The sequence below is a fragment of the Gobio gobio genome, assembly GCF_949357685.1.
Source record: "Gobio gobio genome assembly, chromosome: 20".
In the NCBI taxonomy this organism is placed as follows: Eukaryota; Metazoa; Chordata; class Actinopteri; order Cypriniformes; family Gobionidae; genus Gobio; species Gobio gobio.
The window spans coordinates 47,185,193-47,209,960 of NC_137113.1; the positions used below are offsets into that span (position 1 = coordinate 47,185,193).

The window sequence follows — 24,768 nt, forward strand, 5'->3', positions numbered from 1 at the left end:
GTAATCTGACCCAAGTCCTCTAGCTATAAAGGACATACATTTTTTAAATAAGATAAGATTTTTTCCATCCAACTCCTGTCCCAAAGCGCAAAGCGGTATATGACGCATCTTCGCGGGGAAATAGAATGAATCAAATATTTTTCTAACGAATATTGAATTCTTATATTCTTTAGGGTACCATTATTTACTGATAATCGTTTAGATGTTTTATAGGCTGTGTTGTTAAAATATATATATATCTGGCATAGACTATAGACAGTATTTAAAATAGCATATATGCATTAGTCATATTCTCTATTTAATTTACAGAGCAACCCTAACTAACGCATTGATTCGCTTCAGAAGGCCTTTATTAACCTCCAGAGCACTTTTATAATGGATGGATGTGCTTTTTTGGGCTTCAAATTTTGGGATGCCATTATAAAGCTTGGAAGAGCCTAGAGCCAGGAGATTTCGACACCCAACGGCCAAGTAACACGTCCGCACAAGAGGAATTACCTTTCCGTACCAGCAGGTGGCAGTAGCTGAACAGCCAATCAGAATGACCAGATGGCCCGACTGACCGACATTGGCCAAAAAAAGGCAGACGAGGACCAACTTAAGCCGGCGGTTTGGGGTGTTCTAGGCTTAAGGGAACTAAAAATAGCGACTTTATTCAAAAATGTCTTCTCGTCTGTGTCAGACTCTTGCGCTGTTGACGTTGTAAATACAGTGCAGCGCTTCAGAGTGACATCAGAGCTACCACCGGCTCACCATTGGCCGAAGCTGATCATGTGACGCATGCGTGTGACGCTGACGCAGAAGCTGACCAACGTAAACGGAGTAGAAGACAGATGTGAAGAAATTGCTGAATAAAGTCGTTATTTGTGTTTGTTTTTGCGCACTTAAGTATTCTCAACGCTTCATAACATTAAGGCTGAACCACTGGAGTCACATGACTATTTTAACGATGTCTTTACTGCCTTTCTGGACCTTGAAAGGGTTAAACTGCTGTCTATGGAGGGGTCAGAGCTCTCAGATCTCATCAGAAATATCTTCATTTGTGTTCTGAAGATGAACGAATGGCTTATGCTGCGTTCACAACAAACGGCAATAGAGCGTCTGGAGCGAGTGATTTCCATGTTAAGTTACATCTTCATGTTACTTATATAGTGATGACGATTTCAAAACACAGCATCATGAAGCTTCGAAGCGTTATGAATCAGTGAGTCAATTCATGATTCGGATCCAAACTGGTGAATCGACTCACTGATTCATAACGCTCTGAACCGCTGATTCGACTCACTGATTCATAACGCTTCGAAGCTTCATGAGGCCGTGTTTTGAAATCGTCATCACTATATAAGTCGTTATTTAGGGTTTTTTTGCGCACAAAAACTATTCTTGTCGCTTCATAAAGTTATTGTAGAGCCGCTGTAGTGAGATGGACTTTTTATCGACGTCTTTAGTGCCTTTTAAGGGTCTTGAGAGTGTAAAGTGCATTGAGCCAATGGAGGCCTTTCAGAGCATCAGATTTACACTAAAATATCTTCATTTGTGTCTGAAGATGAACGGAGGTCTGACGGGTGTCCAACCACATGAGGGTCAGTCATTAATGACAGAATTTATATTTTTGGGTGAACTAACCCTTTAAAGGGCATATTGCAGGTTAGAGACTCCAGTGAGTCAATGTATAGAAAAATAATGTAGGAACTAGATTTACTTTAAAATACACTATTAAGGCTTTTGGAGTCGTTTTTGTGATAAAATTTTATAATAATAATAATAATAATAATTTACCATGACAATGATAAATTGGAATAGAAAAACTACCGAAAATACACAGACTCGTCCTGAATACCAAGCTATTCTGCACTGAGCCAACGCAGAGCTCAGCGAACCACTCCCTCTCGTGACGTAATATGACGCGATGTTGAAAAAAAAAGCGCTTTTTCCAAGCGGCCAACGAAATGGCCACTTTATCTACTAAATTTGTGCTCTTATGTCTTTTTAAAACATTTTAAATCCTGCACTACCTTTTCATATGGTATTTTCATACAGGGTTATATATTAATCTCGAAAAAAATTTAACCTGCAATATGCCCTTTAAAGGTCCCGTTTTTCATGTTTTTTTGAAGCTTTGATTGTGTTTACAGTGTGCAATATAACATGTGTTCATGTTTCGCGGGTAAAAAAACACTTATCTGTATACTGCTGTTCTCACTGTCCTAAAAACGGCTTGAAGATTTCCCTGTTCTATGAAGTCCCTCCTTCAGAAACACGTAACGAGTTCTGATTGTGCCAGCGGTTCCCGTGTTGTGATTGGACAGCAGCTTAGCTCGCGCAGAGCGCACGTTACCGGAAAGGTCGCGCCTCTCACCATAACGGGGATGCATGCGCTCAATGATCTCTAAGTACAGCGTCCCTGGGAAAGCCAAACAAAGGTGATTTGACTCCGGGATGAAAATAACAGCGTCTCGACGACAGGAGCTTCTCCACGCGGGAGCAACAAGACCACGCCCCCTTTTTCGCGTACTCTTGTGGGCGGAGGTTAGTCGACAAACTGCTCTACTGACGTCATTAAAGCAGGATGTACAGAGATGTAGAACAAACCGGCCGTTCGCTGTAGGCTTTGAAAGGGAACTTCTGTTAAATAAAATATCTCGCTTGGCATTGAACTTTGAGCTTTAATTTTACAGGTATTATTATACTCTAATAACTGGTCAGTCAAATGTGACCTAAGACGGGTAAATCCCGGCTTATTTTTCATTTCGCACACATCTAAAAGCTGCTTAAAGGGATAGTAAAATTCTGTCAATTACTCACCCTTGTGTCGTTCCAAACCCGTAAGGCCTTCATACATCTTCAGAATTAAAGGTGTGTTTGATTATGATTTGACGTGTGTAGCTTTAGTGAGTGTGTAGTGTCGCTGTTTGAGCATAAACAACATCTGCAAAGCTATGACACTCAAAGCAAAGGGAGATATTTTCTCTTTTTAAGGACTACAACAAACGGCTGGTAGGGACTACAACGAGTCAGTGACATCACTACCCCTATCATTTGCATAACCCCGCCCCCGGGAGCATGTGGAGAAGAGGAAGAGTCGCTCAAGCTGTCGTCCGTCTCTCACATTTATTGATACAGAACGAACACAAACGCAGACGCATGTCATAAAGCAAGATGACATCATCAGTTATAACCGTAATTACACTAAACTATCCCTGTTCTCTCTTCAGCAGCAGATATTCTCTGGCTCATCTTACCCCACACCAGCGCTTTATAGATTATCATGACAGAATATGCTAATCGATGACTGAAGATGGTTAACTCATAAACTCATCCTCTATCCCTTCAGAAACGTCCTGTCTCGTTCTACGTGTGTGTGTGTGTGTGTGTGTGTGTGTGTGTGTCCTGTCTCGTTCTACATGTTGTCTCGTCTTCTGGAGTCTCTCCATCATTGTCCGACTCCGGTTTGATCAGAAAAGGTTGAACAGTTTGTCATTTTCAGTGTGTGTGTGTGTGTATGAAGTAATCGGAGCTGCTAACACGAGCTCTTGAAGCTCCGTCCTCTTCCTGAAAGTGAGCAGCTCATTTGCATTTAAAGGGACACACACAAAAACGGCATGGCTTTGCTCCCCCTCAATTTTTTTTTACATGCTAAAAAAAATTATCTGTGGTGTATCTTGAGCTAAAACTTCACATACACACTCAGAGACTTATTATACATCTTGTAAAAAGGGGCACTCTTTTTTTGATCGCCTTTTTTTCGTATCATATATTTGAGTAATTATCATAAATTAGGTATCATTCGAAAGCTTACGAACTCAATTCATCCTGTGAAAACCGTTTTGAAATTGGACGTTGCGTTTCCATGGAAATGGTACTTTAAATTCTTCTAGCGGGCTCCTCCCCCTAGTGGGCGGAGTCATGTTTCATATTACAACATTTATTTTAACTACTTTATAATCAAAATCTTTTCTAATCTTGACAAAACACATATCGTCGGAAAGGTCTGAGTCTCAAGGTTCCATATTTGGTGACTGTTTTGTGATGGAAGTGACATTTGGACAGAAATTTACAGGAAAATGTATCAAAAAACAATAAATTCAATGAATTTCAATGACACCCGGTGGCTATTTGTGGTACAGCGCCTAAACAAAATCTCATGGGGACTTAAATTTTTGTTATATCAACTTCAAATTTGGAACTACTTGGTTAGATACATGGCTTTGATATTATTGTAATTTTAGATTAAAACATTTTTGTAAAATATATATTTTATATAAATTAAATATTTAGTACAGTATTTTTTATTTACAGTAAATTTAAACTTCCATAACTTTTTCATACTTTCATATTTTGAATTGCTGTCACTTCAGCAAAAACATGCAGAGTGTCTGCTTTAAAACAAGCCTTTAAGTTTGGATAGTGCATCATTTTCATGTGTATTCTCAAAAAGAGGGGTGACAGTTAAGGGGTTAAGATATTTTTATTACGAGATTTCTGTCCCTTTATTGAAACCCAAAACTCTGATTGTTCAAAACTTGGTTTAAATCCAAGTCTTCTGAAGAGACACGGCCGCATTAATATGATAAACACATGTTATTTATGCGTATATTCATTATATAAACACTGATTCGCAAACATAGAGCACTCAAATACGCTCAAACGTATGTTCTCGGTTCATTTGCATTTACGAACGTTTTGAGATTTGCGTCTCAATGGAGGGACAGAAATCTCTCAAATCACATTAAAAATGTTTTTATGTGTGTTGCAAAGATGAATGAATGTCTTATGGGTTTGCTAGACAATTGAAGACGGGTTTTCATTTTTGGGTGAACTATCCCTTTAAATAAACAGTAGCTGAGAATAGCGGGTGTGTCTAATATGTCAGATGTGGTGTAATACAACCCAAAATTACAGTTTGCCGTGAGATATGGGTTTCAAACGGAGTGTATAGAGCGATCATGATAGAATAATACCACATAGAAAGGTTGATTTAATGCATACAATATATTAAAACAGTGACATTTAAATAGCTGGATTTGGTTAATGCACACAATTATGTGGGTAGAATAATTTTGGATTAATAATGATAAAAGAAAGATAATAATAAATGCAATAAGAAAACAAAACTCAGTTGACTTGACCTCAATTGTGACGATGATGAGAACCAGATGTGACTTGAGGCAACATGACGGCCCTCAGCCTATATTAATAAACAACCCATTACCAAAGATTCACCATAAAATTATCATCATGATTATGTGTTTGACATATCAATCTGGCTAGCCTTCTTTCAGAAGAGCGCATGCTGAGACACGTCTACCGAGGGCGACATTTGATTTGAGTGAATCATGAGGCACGTTTCAGAATAATCCTTTGTTTTCCAGAGGAAGATGGGCTGAGTGAGGATAGTCCGTTATTAAACTGACATTTGATGCCACACGCTTTGACATCATCGAAAAAGAGCGGGAAGAGTGACTCATTCCTGCGAACCGGCTCTTTCGAACACTTTGATTTAATGAAGCGATTCAAAATAACAAAATCAACGGTTCTTTGCACCATCACACGTTTCATTTTTCATGGGTAATGTAGTTTTTTCCCACCAGAAATTGCTGTTACATATGATTATTTATTAAATAAGTTGTAAGAATCTGGGCTAGCGGCTTTAATAAAGAGTATAAAATCAATGGGTGGGCGGTAAAGAGTTATTTTGCATTTTCAATCTCTGATTGGTGGAGATTTGGTGCAGAATCATGGGTAATGTAGTTTTTCCACCAGAAATTGCTGTTAAATATGATTATTTACTAAATAAGTTGTAAGAATCTGGGCTAGCGGCTTTAATAAAGAGTATAAAATCAATGGGTGGGCGGTAAAGAGTTATTTTGCATTTTCAATCTCTGATTGATGGAGATTTGGAGCAGAATCATGGGTAATGTAGTTTTTTTCCACCAGAATTTGCTGTTAAATATGATTATGTACTAAATAAGTTGTAAGAATCTGGGCTAGCGGCTTTAATAAAGAGTATAAAAATCAATGGGTGGGCGGTAAAGAGTTATTTTGCATTTTCAATCTCTGATTGGTGGAGATTTAGTGCAGAATCATTGGTAATGTAGTTTTTCCCACCAGAAATTGCTGTTTCATATGATTATTTACTAAATAAGTTGTAAGAATGTGGGCTAGCGGCTTTAACAAAGCAAATTAATCAATGGGTGGGTGGTAAAGAGTTCTTTTGCCTCGTTTTTTTGTTTTCTGTTCTCTGATTGGTGGAGATTTGATGCAGAATCATGGGTAATGTAGTTTTTCCACCAGAATTTGCTGTTAAATATGATTATGTACTAAATAAGTTGTAAGAATGTGGGCTAGCGGCTTTAAGAAAGCATATCAAATCAATGGGTGGGCGGTAAAGAGTTCTTTTGCTGTGTTTTTTTTTTGTTTTCTGTTCTGATTGATGGAGATTTGGAGCAGAATCATGGGTAATGTAGTTTTTTACACCAGAAATTGCTGTTGCATATGATTATTTACTAAATAAGTTAAGAATATGGGCTAGCGGCTTTAACAAAGCATATAAAATCAATGGGTGGGCGGTAAAGAGTTCTTTTACTGTGCTTTTTTATTTTATGTTCTCTAATTGGTGGATATTTGGTGTAGAATCATGGGTAATGTAGTTTTTTCCACCAGAAATTGCTGTTAAATATGATTATTTACAAAATAAGTTGTAATGTGGGTGGGCTAGTGGCTTTAACAAAGCATATAAAATCAATGGGGGGGCGGTAAAGAGTTCTTTTGCTGTGTTTTTTTTTGTGTTTCCAATCTCTGATTGATGGATATTTGGTGCAGAATCATTGGTAATGTAGTTTTTTCCACCAGAAATTGCTGTTGCATATGATTATTTACTAAATAAGTTAAGAATATGGGCTAGCGGCTTTAACAAAGCATATAAAATCAATGGGTGGGCGGTAAAGAGTTCTTTTGCTGTGCTTTTTTATTTTATGTTCTCTAATTGGTGGATATTTGGTGTAGAATCATGGGTAATGTAGTTTTTTCACCAGAAATTAACTTAAATTTGATTATCTACACATAAGTCGTAAGAATGTGGGCTAGCGGCTTTAACAACGCATATACAATCAATTAAAACCTCACAGTAAGTCTGTCTTTAACGGCTTTAACAGTTATTGCTAATAATAATTAGCAAATTAATGTGATTTCCGACTGTCGCACTCTATAAAGCCATATGTAGATTTACAAATAAGGGTAATTTCATGTTCGGTTAGTTGAAGCAGATTAATCTCATAACCGTCGTTTAGTTCCGTTATATTTGAAAAACAAACGGTTCTCGCCGAGTGAATCATTCAAACGACTCACTGAAGCGACTCAAAAGAACGAGTCCTTCGCGAATTATTACTATAAAAATGGAGGCAGTGAGAATAACTAGTTCGTCCTGCCAAACAAGACAAATTCCGTGATAACTGTGAAACTGAAACCTGTATTGGCCAATGGTTTTAAGGCCTGGAAGGCATCAAACAATGAAGAAAAGAGGCTAAATGACCGTTAAACTCGCCTAAAGCTAGTTAAAAAACAGTGGCAGCTGAACAGCATCTCTTGGTCTCCACGTCCAGCCCCATGAAAGCGAGTCTGCGCAGGCCAGCCAATGCGTCCGAACCGGGATGGACGTGCGTAAATCACATAAATCACACGAATTACACGTCCGTTTGTGTTTGAGGGGGCAATGCGACTTGGCACCGGGAAGGATGGGCCGATGCAATGCACCACTGGGCTCTGGTGTGTGTGTGTGTGTGTGTGTGTGTGTGTGTGTGTGTGTGTGTTATTTACCTTGCGTTTCCTGGTTTCGGCAGAGCCGCTCCACACAAAGCACTGGTATATGACCCGCAGATTCTGCTTCCAGTTGTCCACTTTGAAGCCGTTCACATGCGAGCACCCGGCCGGACTCATGACAGAAAACACATCCGAGTTCCTCCGTGTTTCAGCGGTGAAATGAGTCACGAGGAGAATTATCCAGCAATTGTTCCGTTTTGCCAGGCAATGCGGGGTCGAAGATGCGTACCTTACACATGCGTGGAGCGCGTCTCAATATCCCCGCTCCACAAATACACCATCCCTGACGGTAATCACGAGCGTGTGGTTAAACTGAGCACACTTTTGATATTGTATTTTCCAAGTCGGCTGTTTTAATGGACGGCAATGGAATTCAACTGAGCACCGTGGGCGACGCAATCCTTGCGATGTTGACCGCCGATTGGAGGAAGGCTTGCAGCCAGAGGCTGCGATTGGCTAACACGCGTGTCATTTCCGTTAAAGTCCCGCCTCCGTTTCAGAACTTTGAGTTCTGATTGGCCGGCGCGTCCGCTTGTCTTCGTTCAAAGGCTTGTACGCCGCACGGGCGCTTGTGATTGGCTCGCGTCGCTCCTTCTGTTCTTGTTGGTTATGTCATTCAAGTAGAAAACACACGGTCCACATGCCTCTAACCTGCAGTGAAGTTGTGAAATTAAAAATCACTGTCCTGCTCGGATACATTAATTAAACAACACATTCGATGTGCTTTTGTCATATTTTAGCCCCGAACAATAAACAAAATGGCGATTTCTTTTATTGTATCATCTCATTTGGTAGAGACACGACTATAAAATGTTGTAAGATCAAGAAAAAAAACCCAATAACATCAATAAATTGTTTATAAATAATATTACAACAAAACAAACCTACTTTTTATTATTTGTTTTGATGGTGACACTTGAATATAAGATTTAAAACTCCCCAATATCATCAATAAATGGCTTATGAATAATATTACACGAAAAATGAAGGCTATGTGTTTAAATTTGACTACATCTTCAGTTTTATGATCTATTTTATTAGTGATATGAATATATTAAATTCATATTCTCTCAAGAAACCCCCCATTTTATGATCTATTTTGATAGTGACACATGAATATAAAACATTCCTCTGAAGAAAACACCCAAATATCATCAATAAATGTCTTATGAATCATATAATAATGAGGAAAATGAAGCCTATAAGTTCAAATTTAACTAGCATTCAATTTTATGATCTATTTTGTTAGTGAGATTAATATATTATATTTATATTCCCTCAAGAAACCCCCCAAAATCATCAATAGATTGTTTATGAATAATATTACAAGAATGTTTATTGAAATTTCATACGAACAACCTTCATTTTATGATCTATTTTGATAGTGACATGAATATAAGACATTCCTCTGAAGAAATAACCCAAATATCATCAATAAATAGCTTATGAATCATACAATAAGAAGAAAAATGAAGCCTAAAAGTTTAAATTTAACTACAACCTTCAATTTTATGATCTATTTTGTTAGTGATATGAGCATATTATATTCATATTCACTCAAGAAACACCCAAAAATCATCAATAAATAATATTACAAGAACGTTTCTTGAAATTTTACACGAAATACCTTCATTTTATGATCTATTTTGATAGTGACACATGAATATAAGACATTCCTCTGAAGAAACACCCCAAAATCATCAATATATGGCTTATGAATCATAATAATAGGGAAAATGAAGCCTATAGGTTCAAATTTAACTAGCATTCAATTTTATGATCTATTTTGTTAGTGAGATTAATATATTATATTCATATTCTCTCAAGAAACCCCCCAAAATCATCAATAGATTGTTTATTATTAAAATTTCACACAAAATACCTTAATTTTATGATTTATTTTGATAGTGACATGAATATAAGACATTCCTCTGAAGAAATATCCCAAATATCATCAATAAATGGCTTATGAATCATATAATAATAAGAAAAATTAAGCCTAAAAGTTTAAATTTAACTACAACCTTCAATTTTATGATCTATTTTGTTAGTGATATGAACATATTATATTCATATTCACTCAAGAAACACCCAAAAATCATCAATAAATAATATTACAAGAACATTTATTGAAATTTTAAACAAAATACCTTCATTTTATGATCTATTTTGATAGTGACACATGAATATAAGACATTCCTCTGAAGAAATACCATCAATGAATGGCTTATGAATCATAATAATAAGGAAAATGAAGCCTAAAGGTTGTAATTTAACTAGAAAACCTTCAAATTAAATGATCTATTTTGTTAGTAACACAAGATATTCTCTCAAGAAACCTCAAAATCATCATTAGATTGTGTATAAATAATTTTACAAGAAAATTAGTTGATAAAATGTTACATTTTATGATCTATTTTGATAGTGAACCATGAATATAAGACATTCCTCTGAAGAAACACCCCAAAATCATCAATAAATGGCTTATGAATCATATAATAATGAGGAAAATGAAGCCTATAAGTTCAAATTTAACTAGCATTCAATTGTATGATCTATTTTGTTAGTGAGATTAATATATTATATTCATATTCCCAAAATCATCAATAGATTGTTTATTATTAAAATCTCACACAAAAGACCTTTATTTTATTATCTATTTTGATAGTGCCACATAAATATAAAATATAATAAGATCAAGAAACACCCCAAAATCATCAATATATTGTTTATGAATAATATTACAAGAACATTTATTGAAATTTAACAAGCCCTTCATTTTATGATCTAATTTGATAGTGGCTCATGAATATAATATTAGAAACAACCCAAAATCAATAAATTGCTAATAAATAATATTACAAATATGAAAAGTAAAATGTTATAATCTTTTTTAATAGTGACTCATGAAGACATTCCTTTGAAGAAAATGAAGTGGCTTATGAATATATAAGAAATTGAACTACAACCTTCAATTTTATGATCTATTTTGTTAGTGATATGAATATATTATATTCATATTCCCTCAAGAAACCCCCAAAATCATCAATAGATTGTTTATGAATTATGTTACAAGAACATTTATTGAAATTTCGCATGAAAGCCCTTAATTTTATGATCTATTTTGATAGTGACATGAATATAAGACATTCCTCTGAAGAAATATCCCAAATATCATCAATAAATGGCTTATGAATCATATAATAATGAGGAAAATGAAGCCTATAAGTTCAAATTTAACTAGCATTCAATTGTATGATCTATTTTGTTAGTGAGATTAATATATTATATTTATATTCCCTCAAGAAACCCCCCAAAATCATCAATAGATTGTTTATGAATAATATTACAAGAATGTTTATTGAAATTTCATACGAAAAACCTTAATTTTATGATCTATTTTGATAGTGACATGAATATAAGACATTCCTCTGAAGAAATATCCCAAATATCATCAATAAATGGCTTATGAATCATATAATAATGAGGAAAATGAAGCCTATAAGTTCAAATTTAACTAGCATTCAATTGTATGATCTATTTTGTTAGTGAGATTAATATATTATATTTATATTCCCTCAAGAAACCCCCCAAAATCATCAATAGATTGTTTATGAATAATATTACAAGAATGTTTATTGAAATTTCATACGAAAAACCTTAATTTTATGATCTATTTTGATAGTGACATGAATATAAGACATTCCTCTGAAGAAATAACCCAAATATCATCAATAAATAGCTTATGAATCATACAATAAGAAGAAAAATGAAGCCTAAAAGTTTAAATTTAACTACAACCTTCCATTTTATGATCTATTTTGTTAGTGATATGAACATATTATATTCATATTCACTCAAGAAACACCCAAAAATCATCAATAAATAATATTACAAGAACGTTTCTTGAAATTTTACACGAAATACCTTCATTTTATGATCTATTTTGATAGTGACACATGAATATAAGACATTCCTCTGAAGAAATACCCCAAAATCATCAATAAATGGCTTATGAATCATAATAATAAGGAAAATGAAGCCTATAGGTTCAAATTTAACTAGCATTCAATTTTATGATCTATTTTGTTAGTGAGATTAATATATTATATTCATATTCTCTCAAGAAACCCCCCAAAATCATCAATAGATTGTTTATTATTAAAATTTCACACAAAATACCTTAATTTTATGATTTATTTTGATAGTGACATGAATATAAGACATTCCTCTGAAGAAATACCCCAAAATCATCAATAAATAGCTTATGAATCATATAATAATAAGAAAAATGAAGCCTAAAAGTTTAAATTTAACTACAACCTTCAATTTTATGATCTATTTTGTTAGTGATATGAACATATTATATTCATATTCCTTCAAGAAACACCCAAAAATCATCAATAAATAATATTACAAGAACATTTATTGAAATTTTAAACAAAATACCTTCATTTTATGATCTATTTTGATAGTGACACATGAATATAAGACATTCCTCTGAAGAAATACCATCAATGAATGGCTTATGAATCATAATAATAAGGAAAATGAAGCCTAAAGGTTGTAATTTAACTAGAAAACCTTCAAATTAAATGATCTATTTTGTTAGTAACACAAGATATTCTCTCAAGAAACCTCAAAATCATCAATAGATTGTTTATGAATAATGTTACAAGAACATTTATTGAAATTTCACACAAAATACCTTAATTTTATGATCTATTTTGATAGTGACATGAATATAAGACATTCCTGTGAAGAAATATCCCAAATATCATCAATAAATGGCTTATGAATCATATAATAATAAGAAAAATGAAGCCTAAAGGTTGAAATTTAACTACAACCTTCAATTTTATGATCTATTTTGTTAGTGACATGAATATATTATATTCATATTCTCTCAATAAACACCCCAAAATCATCAATAGATTGTTAATGAATATTATTACAAGAAAATAAGTTGAAATTTAACAATAAAGCCCTTTATTTTATTATCTAACCTGATAGTGGCTCATGAATAAGATATAAAACACCCCAAAATCATCAATAAATGGCTTATGAATAATAGATATTACAAAGAAATTAAGCCTAAACATTAAAATTTACCTAGCCGTCAATTTTATGATCCATTTTGTTAGTGACATGAATATATTATATTCATATTCTCTCAATAAACACCCCAAAATCATAGATATTGTTTATAAATAATATTAAAAGAACATTTATTGAAATTTCATATGAAAGACCTTATTTTATGATTTATTCTGATAGTGATATAAAATATAACAAGAAACACCCCAAAATCATCAATAAATGGCTTATGAATCATATAATAATAAGAAAAATGAAGCCTATAAGTTGAAATTTAACTACAACCTTCAATTTTATGATCTATTTTGTAAGTGATATGAACATATTATATTCATATTCTCTCAATAAACACCCAAAAATCATCAACAGATTGTTAATGAATATTATTACAAGAAAATAAGTTGAAATTTAACAATAAAGCCCTTTATTTTATTATCTAACCTGATAGTGACTCATGAATATAAGATATAAAACACCCCAAAATCATCAATAAATGGCTTATGAATAATAGATATTACAAGAAAAATTAAGCCTAAACATTAAAATGTACCTAGCTTTCAATTTTATGATCCATTTTGTTAGTGGCATGAATATTCATATTCTCTCAATAAACACCCCAAAATCATCAATATTGTTTATAAATAATATTAAAAGAACATTTATTGAAATTTCATATGAAAGATCTTTATTTTATGATTTATTCTGATAGTGATATAAAATATAATAAGACCAAGATACACCCCAAAATCAGCAATAAATGGCGTATGAGTAATATCACAAGAGAAATTAAGCCTATACATTGAAATTTAACGACAACCTTCAATCTATTTTGATAGTAACAAGATAATTCTCTCAAGAAACCCCAAAATCATCAATATATTGTTAATGAATAATATTACAAGAACATTAGTTGAAATTTAACAAGAAAGCCCTTCGTTTTATGATCTAATTTGATAGTGGCTCATGCATATACGATATAAAACACCCCAAAATCATCAATAAATGGCTTATGAATAATATGACAAGAAACGGAGGCCTGTTTTTGAGAAGCCCTGAGCATGTTTTGGTTGCATGAGTTGCTCGGTGTGTGATGAGTGATGGAGTTATGGTGAAGCTCAGCTCACGAGCGCCCTCTAGAGGACCCGGAGAGCAGCGCCACCCCAGCGGCCGTCCGCGGAATCACAGGCTGGAGAAACATCATCCACATCTGAGAGAGAGACTACACACTAAAGGGACACTGTAGACGGATTTTAGAGATGAACAAGAGTTTTGTTTGGTTCGATGCACACTATATTATTGCCAAAAGTATTCAGGTGTTAAATCTCTTCATGGCCACAGATGTGTATAAATCAAGCTCTAGGCCTGATCGAGAAGTCCAAATATTATACTAAATATTCCAACTGTTAGTGGTGTTATAACAAAGTGGAAGCGATTGGGAACAACAGCACGAAGTGGTGAAATCACAGAGCGGGGTCAGCGCATGCTGAGGGTCACAGAAGTCGAGTCCAGAGCTCCAGACGTCCTTCAGATGAGCTCAAGATCAGTGTGTAGAGCTTCATGGAATGGGTTTCCATGGCCGAGCCGCTCATCCAAGCCTTACATCACCAAGTGCAATGCAAAGCGTGGGATGCAGTGGGGTAAAGTGCGCCGCCACTGGACTCTAGAGCAGTGAGACGTGTTCTCTGAGTGACCAATCACGCTTCTCTCTGTCCAATCCCATGGACGAGTCTGGGTTTGGCGGTTGCCAGGAGAACGGGACTTGCCTGACTGCATTGTGCCAAGTGTAAAGTTTGGTGGAGGGGGGATTATGGGGTGGGTTGTTTTTCAGGGGTTGGCCTCTTAGTTCCAGTGAAAGTAACTCTTACAGCTTCACCAAGACATTTTGGACAATTTCATGCTCCCGACTTTGTGGGAACAGTTTGCCAACTCCGTATTAAACCCTACGGATTAAACTCCCAGTGAACCAGAAGTTAAAACTGATTTTATTTCAGTGCTGTGACGTATTTCCAAGCTAAACAGAATAGCAGACTAACGGTCGGAGTGGTTAAGGATATTCAAACCCAAGCCGTCGCATAGTCGTCATCGGAAAGGGAACGCCATTCAAAACCAGAAGTTACTAATTTTGATTAAAGATTACCACGGCAAACATTTTTTTAATGTGTATTAACTTGTACGGATTAATTGTTCACCCTAAGATCTGTAATGTGGGCTAACAAAGTAAATAAGATTTTGATTTCATGAGGACTTTAAGAATGGGATGTCATTCAAGTTCATGAGCATGTAAAGGCAGGCGTTCCAAAACATTTGGCCGTATAGTTTATGTCTTTGAGCTGGAAATAAAATATATATTTTAACAACAAAACAACATTCATATGAATAATACTAACTACAACTAAACAAACTAGTAACTAAATATGATGCATTTCAGGGGTTGGCCTCTTAGGGCGTTTTCACACCTGAAAGTCCGAACCGAAGTTCATGTTTTGATACTTTTTATATATTCGTTTAGTTTTGGTTTGGTTTCACATTGCAATTATTCGAGCGAAGAACTTTACATGACGCACTTGCGTCCACTCGTCTTCATTAATGTGGGCGGCATCTGGACATTTATTGGTTTGTAAACGGACGTGCGTCTGACGTCAGCGTCTTTGACTAGAGTGAATGAACGAACGCATAATCGTTGCCACTATTGAACAGTGCGCATTGCTTGACTATTTGTTTATTCGTTACGTTTAAAAGTGGACATTTCAAGCTTTATATTCACATATTTCTCATGTTTGTGAGGCGAGTATCTGCTGAGTTTCGGTTTATTTGAGCTCCAGTTAATGTGTAATGTGATCGCTCCCGTGATTATTGTCTGCTATTGACTATTTGCTTCTTATTTATTAAATCCAGGCAATTATCTGATTAAACGTTGATTAAAATTAAGATACAATCTATACAAAACGAAATTCCTATTAAAGAAAGGCTTTCTAAGCAAAATCATACAAAATTTCGTTCAAAATTATTTCTCACTTTGTCTTCTGACATATTGCGCATCTTTTCACTTTTCATAATCAATGTAGCCGAGATTGAATTTAAAACTAACGTTATAATATTTAAACATAAACAGGAACTTCCTGTAAATGCTCTGAAAGTCTGAATCATACAGAAAATGCTTTCACACTAGAAACGAACCGAACCTTTGTTCAGTTTGATCCGGACCGAGACTGCCTCTTTTCGTCTGACCAAATTTCGTCTGTTTGGTCCGGCCCGTGGTTTCACACCTGGCATTTTGATTCGGACCAAACTGAAAAGTCAGAAAATCCGGACCAAACAAGGTAGGTGTGAAAACGCCCTTACTGCTTCACCAAGACATTTTGGACAATTTCATGCACCCGAATTTGTGGGATCAGTTTGGGGACGGCCCCTTCCTGTCCCAGCATGCACCAGTGCACAAAGCGTCTCCATAAAGACATGATGAGCGAGTTTGGTGTGGAGGAACTTTAGTCCTCAACCCGATTGAACAGCTTTGGGATGAATTAGAGCGGAGACTGAGAGCCAGGCCTTCTCGTCCAACATCACAAATGAAGAATCCCCATAAACACACTCCTAAACCTTGAGGAAAGAAGAGCTGAAGCTGTTAGAGCTGCAAACTCCATATCAAACCCTACGGATGAAGAATGAGAAGTTAATGGGATCTTAAGATTTCGTTCTGTGGTGTTGTAATAAAGACAAGTATTCAAATTACTCGTTTGAACAAAGAAGTCCAGTATCTTTATTTCGTATGACCATAAATGATGTCAACCAAGCATTGATAAATAAACACTGACAAAATAGGAGTTCTTGTTTACTGTGACAGAACCAAAAAAAAAAGGGGTCATTCGACACATTTATGCTTTCCTCCGATATAGTCCATATTCAACAGATGGAGAAGGTTTTCCAGCTTTGGGATGAGGAACGAGTGTCCTCCAAACAGCCTCAAGAGTAGCTTGATGTCTTGCTCCCGACGTCATCCTCCTGCGTTCCCATACTCTGAAACACACACACACACACACACACACACACACACACACACACACACACACACACACACACACACACACACACACACACACACACACACACACACACACACACACACACACACACACACACACACACACACACACACGCAAACGCTGGAATCACAACCTGGTTATAAAAGCTTTGATTCATAATCAGTCCCTCCAGGATTTCGCAATATTTTTGGGTGATTTTTGAAATCAAAATGATTCTATGGTGGGTTTAATGTTTTTTTTTTAACCCTCTGGGGTTCTTCAGGCTTTTATTTGGTCATTCACGTCTGTACTTGTGAAAGTAATGCATTACAGTAGAGCTGCAACTAACGATTATTTTTTCTGTCGACTAATCTAACGATTATTTTTTCGATTAGTCGACTAATCTAGCGATTATTTTTCCGGATTGATTTTATGATTCTTATTTACTGATTATTGTATTTCAAAGAGGGTAGTGAATTTGTATATTATTTTAACATGAAATCAATGAATGATGACAATATTAATTGTATTTCAGGAAGGGTAGTGTACTTAAGCCATTTTATAATGAAATATATGGACACAAGAAGCATTTTAAACATCATGTATAATGATACTATTCATCATAAAATGTATACAGAGTAGGCCTAATTAGGAAAAGTTGTTTACTATAGTATAGCCTAGTAGTTGAGTATGATTTACTTATTGATTTGTGTCAATAGTAAACGAAAATGCACTTGTATTTATCTGCAAAAGGTTCACATACAGGAGCTTTCATCATAGTTTTAATGTATAACTAGTCGTCTATTTTGAAGATACATGTGCATAAACAACGACTAAAGCTGCCAGAAGTTTTTGCCCAAATTTCAAAGACATATTTAAATGATTAAAGCTAGAGGCATATCTTAACTCTAATGTTACTTTAATCATGTAAACTACCTCTATACAGCATGTTATTATGCATATGTGTTTGGGACAGAGCGGAACCAGGTCCCATTAACAGCAGATATATGCAGCCCATAATAAATAAAAGCACGAGACGTACTGGGGTCGGAGAAGAACACCGGAAAATGTGACCGTCTGTTGCAATACACGCGCCACGGTTCAGCTGCGCGAGAGAACACTGGAAGGGTTGCCAGGTTTACACAACAAAACCCACCCATTCGTTACTCAAAACTAGCCCAAAACAAGCCCAATCGCGTTTCGGGGAGGTTCTCCGGTAAACATCGTGTTCGGGGGGTTAAATATGTGTGTTTTTTTGCAGGGCTGCCTGCTAAAATTCTCATTCCCGGGGATAAATATCACATAATTGGGATCGCTTCAACCCGCGGACATGAGACAACAGTGTAGCAACAGTGTAGAAGTAGCCCAATTCCGCGGAAAAAACGCGGACTTGGCAACACTGATTGGCAGTGTGAAAGCTCCCGCTCTACACGCGCACAGCTTCTGCTCTGCCACCGCGCGCAATGTGAAACCGGCGTTACAGAGCGAACAAAGCACAGTTTTATTCGGCTTCTGTTTAAAGTACTGCCACACTTTTGAATGTCGCGGTCTGGCTTTATATGATAAATGATGATTTTCACTATGCCCGGGAGCAGAAGCTGCCATTATTCTAGATCTTCTGTTCCATTCTAGAACGTAAATAATGTGCCGCCGACGCGTCGACGCATTTCACGCACGTCAACGTATTTTCGTAGTCGACGTCATCGATGACGTCGACGCGTCGTTGCAGCCCTACATTACAGCTTTAGGGACAGTTTATTTTAGTGATTAAAATTATGTTTTGCAACTATTTTGTGGAGAAATTAAAATTATACAGGATTGAAAAAAAAAAAACCCTGCGTCATTTTGTAGATTTTGCGTTGTATTCAGCGATCGTGGAGACTGAGAGAGACTGCGTAATCTTGCTCAAACTGGTACCTTTTGCACGAACTGGGGGTTTACGGTGATTTCCTGATCCATAGACTTTAGTTTTTCATCCAATTCTATACATTTCAGCATCTGCTTAAGAAAAGAGGGAGAAGTCAGGTGATCTTTCATCAACAAACATTATATAATGAATAACAAATCAGCTGTGCATGAACATACTGCATTAATAGTTCAATTCAAGAAATTATACGTTGCATTTACATAATAAAAATATAGAAATATGACCTTCTCTCAAATGAAGGGAAGTGACGTGTGGCCAATATGGTGACCCATACTTGGAATTTGTGCTCTGTATTTAACCCATCAAAGTGCACACACACACACACAATAGCGAACACACACCGTGAACTAGTGTTGTCACGATACTGGAATTTCTAACTTCGATACGATACCTAAAAAAGTATCGATATTCGATACCACAGGGGAAAAAATGCTGCATATACTGTCAAATAGATATTTTTAATAAAATACATTTTTTTGTCCGTCTATTGAAAGTCTAGGCAATTAAAAATTTCTTCAGAAGAGATCACTTTATATGATAAAACTTAAGGTTTTTCTCATATATAAACGTTGATCAATTACCATTACAATTAATCTCACAAATATTTGCTAACTAATTGTTTTACAATAGCTACAGCACAAGGAAGCTTGATTTCAAATTTAATTTAAAAAGACGAGTAAACCGTAATAAAATAAGAACAAATAAACAAATGACTAACAATAGCACAAAAGAATAAAGATACAAATGAATTAGTCTGCTTTATTTTTTCAGGTACGTCTAACAGTATTCAGGTAAGAAACTGAATTTAAAAAAAACAAAGTAATCCAATTTAAAATAACCTCGGATAATCTTCATTGTAAACAATTAAATACAGATGAATCCATTAAAGTTAATCAGTCAAGAGCAGTAAGTGATCGTTTGTCTTTTTGTAGTTTGAATAATAAATAACTGCTGTCCCTTTAAGACCCGACGCACACATGGATCCCAAACACTCCTGTTACACACTCTTCCTGAACTGGTTATGACTGTGTTTACGCTAATACTCACCAATACCCCTTTTCCACCAAAGCAGAGCTAGAGCTAGATCGGAGCCAGAGCCTAGTTTCAAATCGGTTCTTTGTGTTTCCACACCCAAAGCCCCAGCTCCGAGCCAGGAGAAGTGGTTCTTAAGTATCACCAAAACATTGCTGGGCTAGAACAGGGCTAGAAGTAAGAACCGATTACGTCAGGCGCTGGGGGCGGAGTCAACAAGACCAACACAAACTGGAGATCCGCCATTGTTGAAATAGCAGCTAATGGAGCTAACAGCTGCTGTTCGTTTGTAATCTCCGTCTATACAAATTACGGCGAACTGCATGAATGCGTTGGATTCGCTGTGTTTGCGTTGTGTTTTGATGCCGATGTAGGATCGTAAAGCCATGTGAATCAATAGTAACGCAACGTTTGCATTGTTGATGGAAGGCTGCAGACCGATCGCCGTATGATAACGAGTCCAGCGAGAGCATATGACTCCTTATGCTTTTGATTCACTCATGCGTTTTTTTTTTTAATATCATACGTGGATCGGTCTGTGCCGCGCCGATGCATCTCGAACAAGCCTGGTGTGTGTGTGTGTGTGTGTGTGTGTTTCCCGCTGCCCAGGGTTGCCAGGTTTTCACAACAAAACCCACCCGATTGCTACTCAAAACAAGCCCAATCGCGTTCCAGGGGGGATTCCCCGGTAAAAATCACATTTGGGGGTAAAATATGTGTTTTTGGCATGGTTGCCTACTAAAATTCGCATTCCCGGGGCTAAATATCACATAATTGGGGTCGCTTCAACCCGCGGACATGAAAAAACAGCCCGCGGGAAAACCGCGGACTTGGCAACATTGCCGCTGCCTCGCTAGCGTTGCTGAGAAAGATGAGGCGTGACGTAAGACCGGCTCTGTTGTGGCTCTCATCATGTGGAAAAGCAAACCGGTTCTTAGAAGGCTCCTTAGTTGAACCAACTATGAACTGGGACTAGCTCTGGCTCTGAACTAGCTCTAGCACTGCCTTGGTGGAAAAGGGGTACAAGATGGACATTGAGACATTTTTTGAGTGTATTTGACCGTTAATAAGCTGGAAAAAGGAGCTAATTTTTGCCCTTGTATGTCAGAGGCGGCTTTATTACGGTATGTGTGTGCGCTTCAGATGCGAGCGCGAAATCTGCGGGAATGCGTAGAATTAACGTTATGTGCAATCCCGCCTGAAGACCGTTCACACCAACACTAACACGCAGTCATAAGGAAAAATCCAGCAGAACACGCGTTCCCCATGTTCAGAGGGTTAACCGGACTCAATGAGAGGAGGTGCGGGTCAACTCGCTGTTACAAGCGGTTTACTCGTTACAAGTCCGACTCTCTAAACATTATGCTGCGTTCACACCGAACGCGAATAGAGTGTCTGGCGCGAGTGATTTCCACGTTAAAGGGTTAGTTCACCCAAAAATGAAATTTCTTCCATTAATGACTCACCCTAATGTTGTTCCACACCCAGTTCATCCTCGAACACAGTTTAAGATATTTTAGATTTAGTCCGAGGGCTTTCAGTCCTTTGAATGTAAGTGTATGCACACTTTGTACACATCAAAGTAGTCCATATGTGACATCATTTGGCTAGTTAGACTCTTTTGAAGCGTCGACAATACATTTTGGTCCAAAAATAACAAAAACTAAGACTTTATTAAAGGGTTAGTTCACCAAAAAATGAAAATTCTGTCATTAATTACTCACCCTCATGTCGTTGGACACCCGTCAGACCTTCCTGGTGCCTTGTTTTGAAATCGTCATCACTATATAAGTCGTTATTTAGGGTTTTTTTGCGCACAAAAACTAAAGTTTTTGTAGAACCACTGTAGTGAGATGGACTTTGTAACGACGTCTTTAGTGTCTTTTAAGGGTCTTGAGAGTGTAAAGTGCATTGAGCCAATGGAGGCCTTTCAGAGCATCAGATTTACACTAAAATATCTTCATTTGTGTCTGAAGATGAACGGAGGTCTGACGGGTGTCCAACGATATGAGGGTGAGGAATTAATGACAGAATTTACATTTTTGGGTGAACTAACCCTTTAATAAAGTCTTAGTTTTTGTTATTTTTGGACCAAAATGTATTGTCAACGCTTCAAAAGAGTCTAACTAACCAAATTATGTCACATATGGACTACTTTGATGATGTTTTCATTACCTTTCTGGACGTGGACAGCAAAGTGTGCATACACTTACATTCAAAGGACTGAAAGCCCTCGGACTAAATCTAAAATATCTTAAACTGTGTTCCGAGGATGAACGGAGGTCTTACGGGTGTGGAACAACATTGGGCTGAGTCATTAATGGAAGAAATTTCATTTTTGGGTGAACTAACCCTTTAAGTCAATGAAAAGGCACGTTGACGCGCATCTGGAGGTCCTGCGGCGTAATGGACGCAATTCCGCCTCATTCGCGTGTCCAGTTTGTCTTAAGCAATACGCGCGTTATGTGCGAGTGGTGCTTTTTGTGCATTCACACATTTGAAGCGAATTCGCGTCTGACACCCGAGTTGAAAAATCTGAACTTTGGGGTCAATTCGCGCCGCGTTAACCAATCAGGAGCCTGCTCACTGCTGTCACGTGGTGAAATGACGTGATGAGAAACCCTGCATAATTTAAAAATACTACTTGTGTCACAAAATGTGTCGGTGTGTTGACTCCGATTGTTCGAATATTACAATTTATTAATACTTAAATCGATATGTCATCCTCAATAAACCTGTCTCCAGCGTGTTGCCTCCGATCCTTCGAATATTGCACTTTAATAATTATTTAATCAACACATAATCCTCAATAAACCATATCTACCGTGTTGCCTCCGATCCTTCGAATATTCCAATCTAGTATGACCTCTGACCTGTAAAGTTTCCAGAATAATAATCATACACTGCTTGTTAATTGGCCAGAGGAGAACTGCCCCCCCGACTGAGCCTGGTTTCTCCCAAGGTTTATTTTCCTCCATTCTGCTCCTGATGGGGTTTTGGTTTCCTTGCCACTGTTGCCTCTGGCTTGGCGTGCTCAGTTGGGGACACTAAATTGTTCTAAATTTTTCAACTAAATATCCAAATAAATCTAATTATTAAACTAAATTAACCATATAAACTAAATTACTGCTCTAATTACTGATCTAAAGCCCACACTGTCACTATGATAATTGAAATGAACGGATGACATAACTGTTTTCTCCAGAATGGCTAGACGGCTGAATAAAATTATGCTGCATTATTTTCCTGTTTAACACTGTGAAGCTGCTTTGAAACAATCTGCATTGTTAAAAGCGCTATATAAATAAAGTTGACTTGACAAAATGTAGTTTTAAGACTTCAGGTGAGAATGTAGTAGTTTAAAGCTCAAATCTGTGGTTTATTTATAAAGAGAAAAAATTTCCCAAAAAATTATCTTGAGTTTTCATAACTTTATTTTTTAAGGATATCTAAATATACATGCAGTGAAGATAATGTAGGCGTTGCCTGGACCGCATTTGTGTGGATATTAATGTTTAATATATATTTTTAATGAAAATGAAAAGAGGCAGTGTGTGTGTTTTATGACATATTTCTCCTGGAGCGCCTTGAACGCGCGTCTATTTCGCTTCAAACACTCGATTTATACACGCGTCCAATTCACTGTGGACAAGCGAATGGATTCAAAATGTTCAAGCGTCCAACTAGACGCGATTTTGACGCTCTATTCGCGTTTGGTGTGAACGCAGCATAAGGCCACGACTGCCTAGGCCCCACGAAATGTCAATATTTAAGGGTGTAAATACACATTGCATGTTGTCGTCATGCTCTTGTTTTTTTGAAAAGCACTGTTTTATAATTACAAACCTCTTGGTCGATTTTGTGGAGCATTGCAGGGTTGTTGTACTTCTCAGGGTTGTCATGGAAACAGACCATTCCGTCTTTCTGGTTGATACTTGCATAAATCTCTCCGTCCTCAATCTGAGAGATGGAAAGGGGAAGATTTGAGCACCAGCAATCCATAAATATTCATCAAATATGAAGCAGAGCATGCAAGACAAATTGATTAAATGAAATATTTCCACGAAAGTCCAGCCGTTTCTCAACAGGAAATAATATAATTATTAGGAATTATTTTCAATTAACACAGAGTTATACACTCACCTAAAGGATTATTAGGAACACATACTAATACTGTGTTTGACCCCTTTCTCCTTCAGAACTGCCTTAATTCTACGTGGCATTGACTCAACAAGCTGCTGAAAGCATTCTTTAGAAATGTTGGCCCATATTGATAGGAGAGCATCTTGCAGTTGATGGAGATTTGTGGGATGCACATCCAGGGCACGAAGCTCCCGTTCCACCACATCCCAAAGATGCTCTATTGGGTTGAGATCTGGTGACTGTGGCGGCCATTTTAGTTCAGTGAACTCATTGTCATGTTCAAGAAACCAATTTGAAATGATTGGAGCTTTGTGACGGTGCATTATCCTGCTGGAAGTAGCCATCAGAGGATGGGGACATGGTGGTCTTAAAGGGATGGACATGAGAAGAAACAATGCTCAGGTAGGCCGTGGCATTTAAACGATGCCCAATTGGCACTAAGGGGCCTAAAGTGTGCCAAGAAAACATCCCCCACACCATTACACCACCACCACCAGCCTGCACAGTGGGAACAAGGCATGATGGATCCACGTTCTCATTCTGTTTACGCCAAATTCTGACTCTACCATCTGAATGTCTCAACAGAAATCGAGACTCATCAGACCAGGCAACATTTTTCCAGTCTTCAACTGTCCAATTTTGGTGAGCTTGTGCAAATTGTCGCCTCTTTTTCCTCTTTGTAGTGGAGATGAGTGGTACCCGGTGGGGTCTTCTGCTGTTGTAGCCCATCCG

General features: G+C 36.9%; 2 protein-coding genes across 3 annotated transcripts in view; both read right to left on the reverse strand.

Moving 5' to 3' along the window:
* usp22 (ubiquitin specific peptidase 22) overlaps positions 1–8,213 on the reverse strand; it is an 86,639-nt gene extending 78,426 nt beyond the window's left edge. Inside the window, exon 1 of the mRNA XM_079846331.1 lies at positions 7,816–8,213. Within this exon, the coding sequence (XP_079702457.1) occupies positions 7,816–7,935 (120 nt within the window). The 5' untranslated portion in view covers positions 7,936–8,213. The remainder of the gene's footprint in view (positions 1–7,815) is intronic.
* Positions 8,214–16,645: 8,432 nt separating this feature from the next.
* Positions 16,646–24,768, reverse strand: part of cops3 (COP9 signalosome subunit 3) — a 28,218-nt gene continuing 20,095 nt past the window's right edge. Inside the window, exons 10-12 of one of the 2 annotated variants that reach the window (XM_079801143.1) lie at positions 23,740–23,853; positions 18,852–18,932; positions 16,646–16,929 (exon numbers count right to left, since the gene is read on the reverse strand). In XM_079801143.1, the coding sequence (XP_079657269.1) occupies positions 16,876–16,929; positions 18,852–18,932; positions 23,740–23,853 (249 nt within the window). In that variant the 3' untranslated portion in view covers positions 16,646–16,875. Of the gene's footprint in view, positions 16,930–18,851; positions 18,936–23,739; positions 23,854–24,768 lie in introns of both variants that reach the window. The other variant, XM_079801142.1, reaches the window with a different exon arrangement.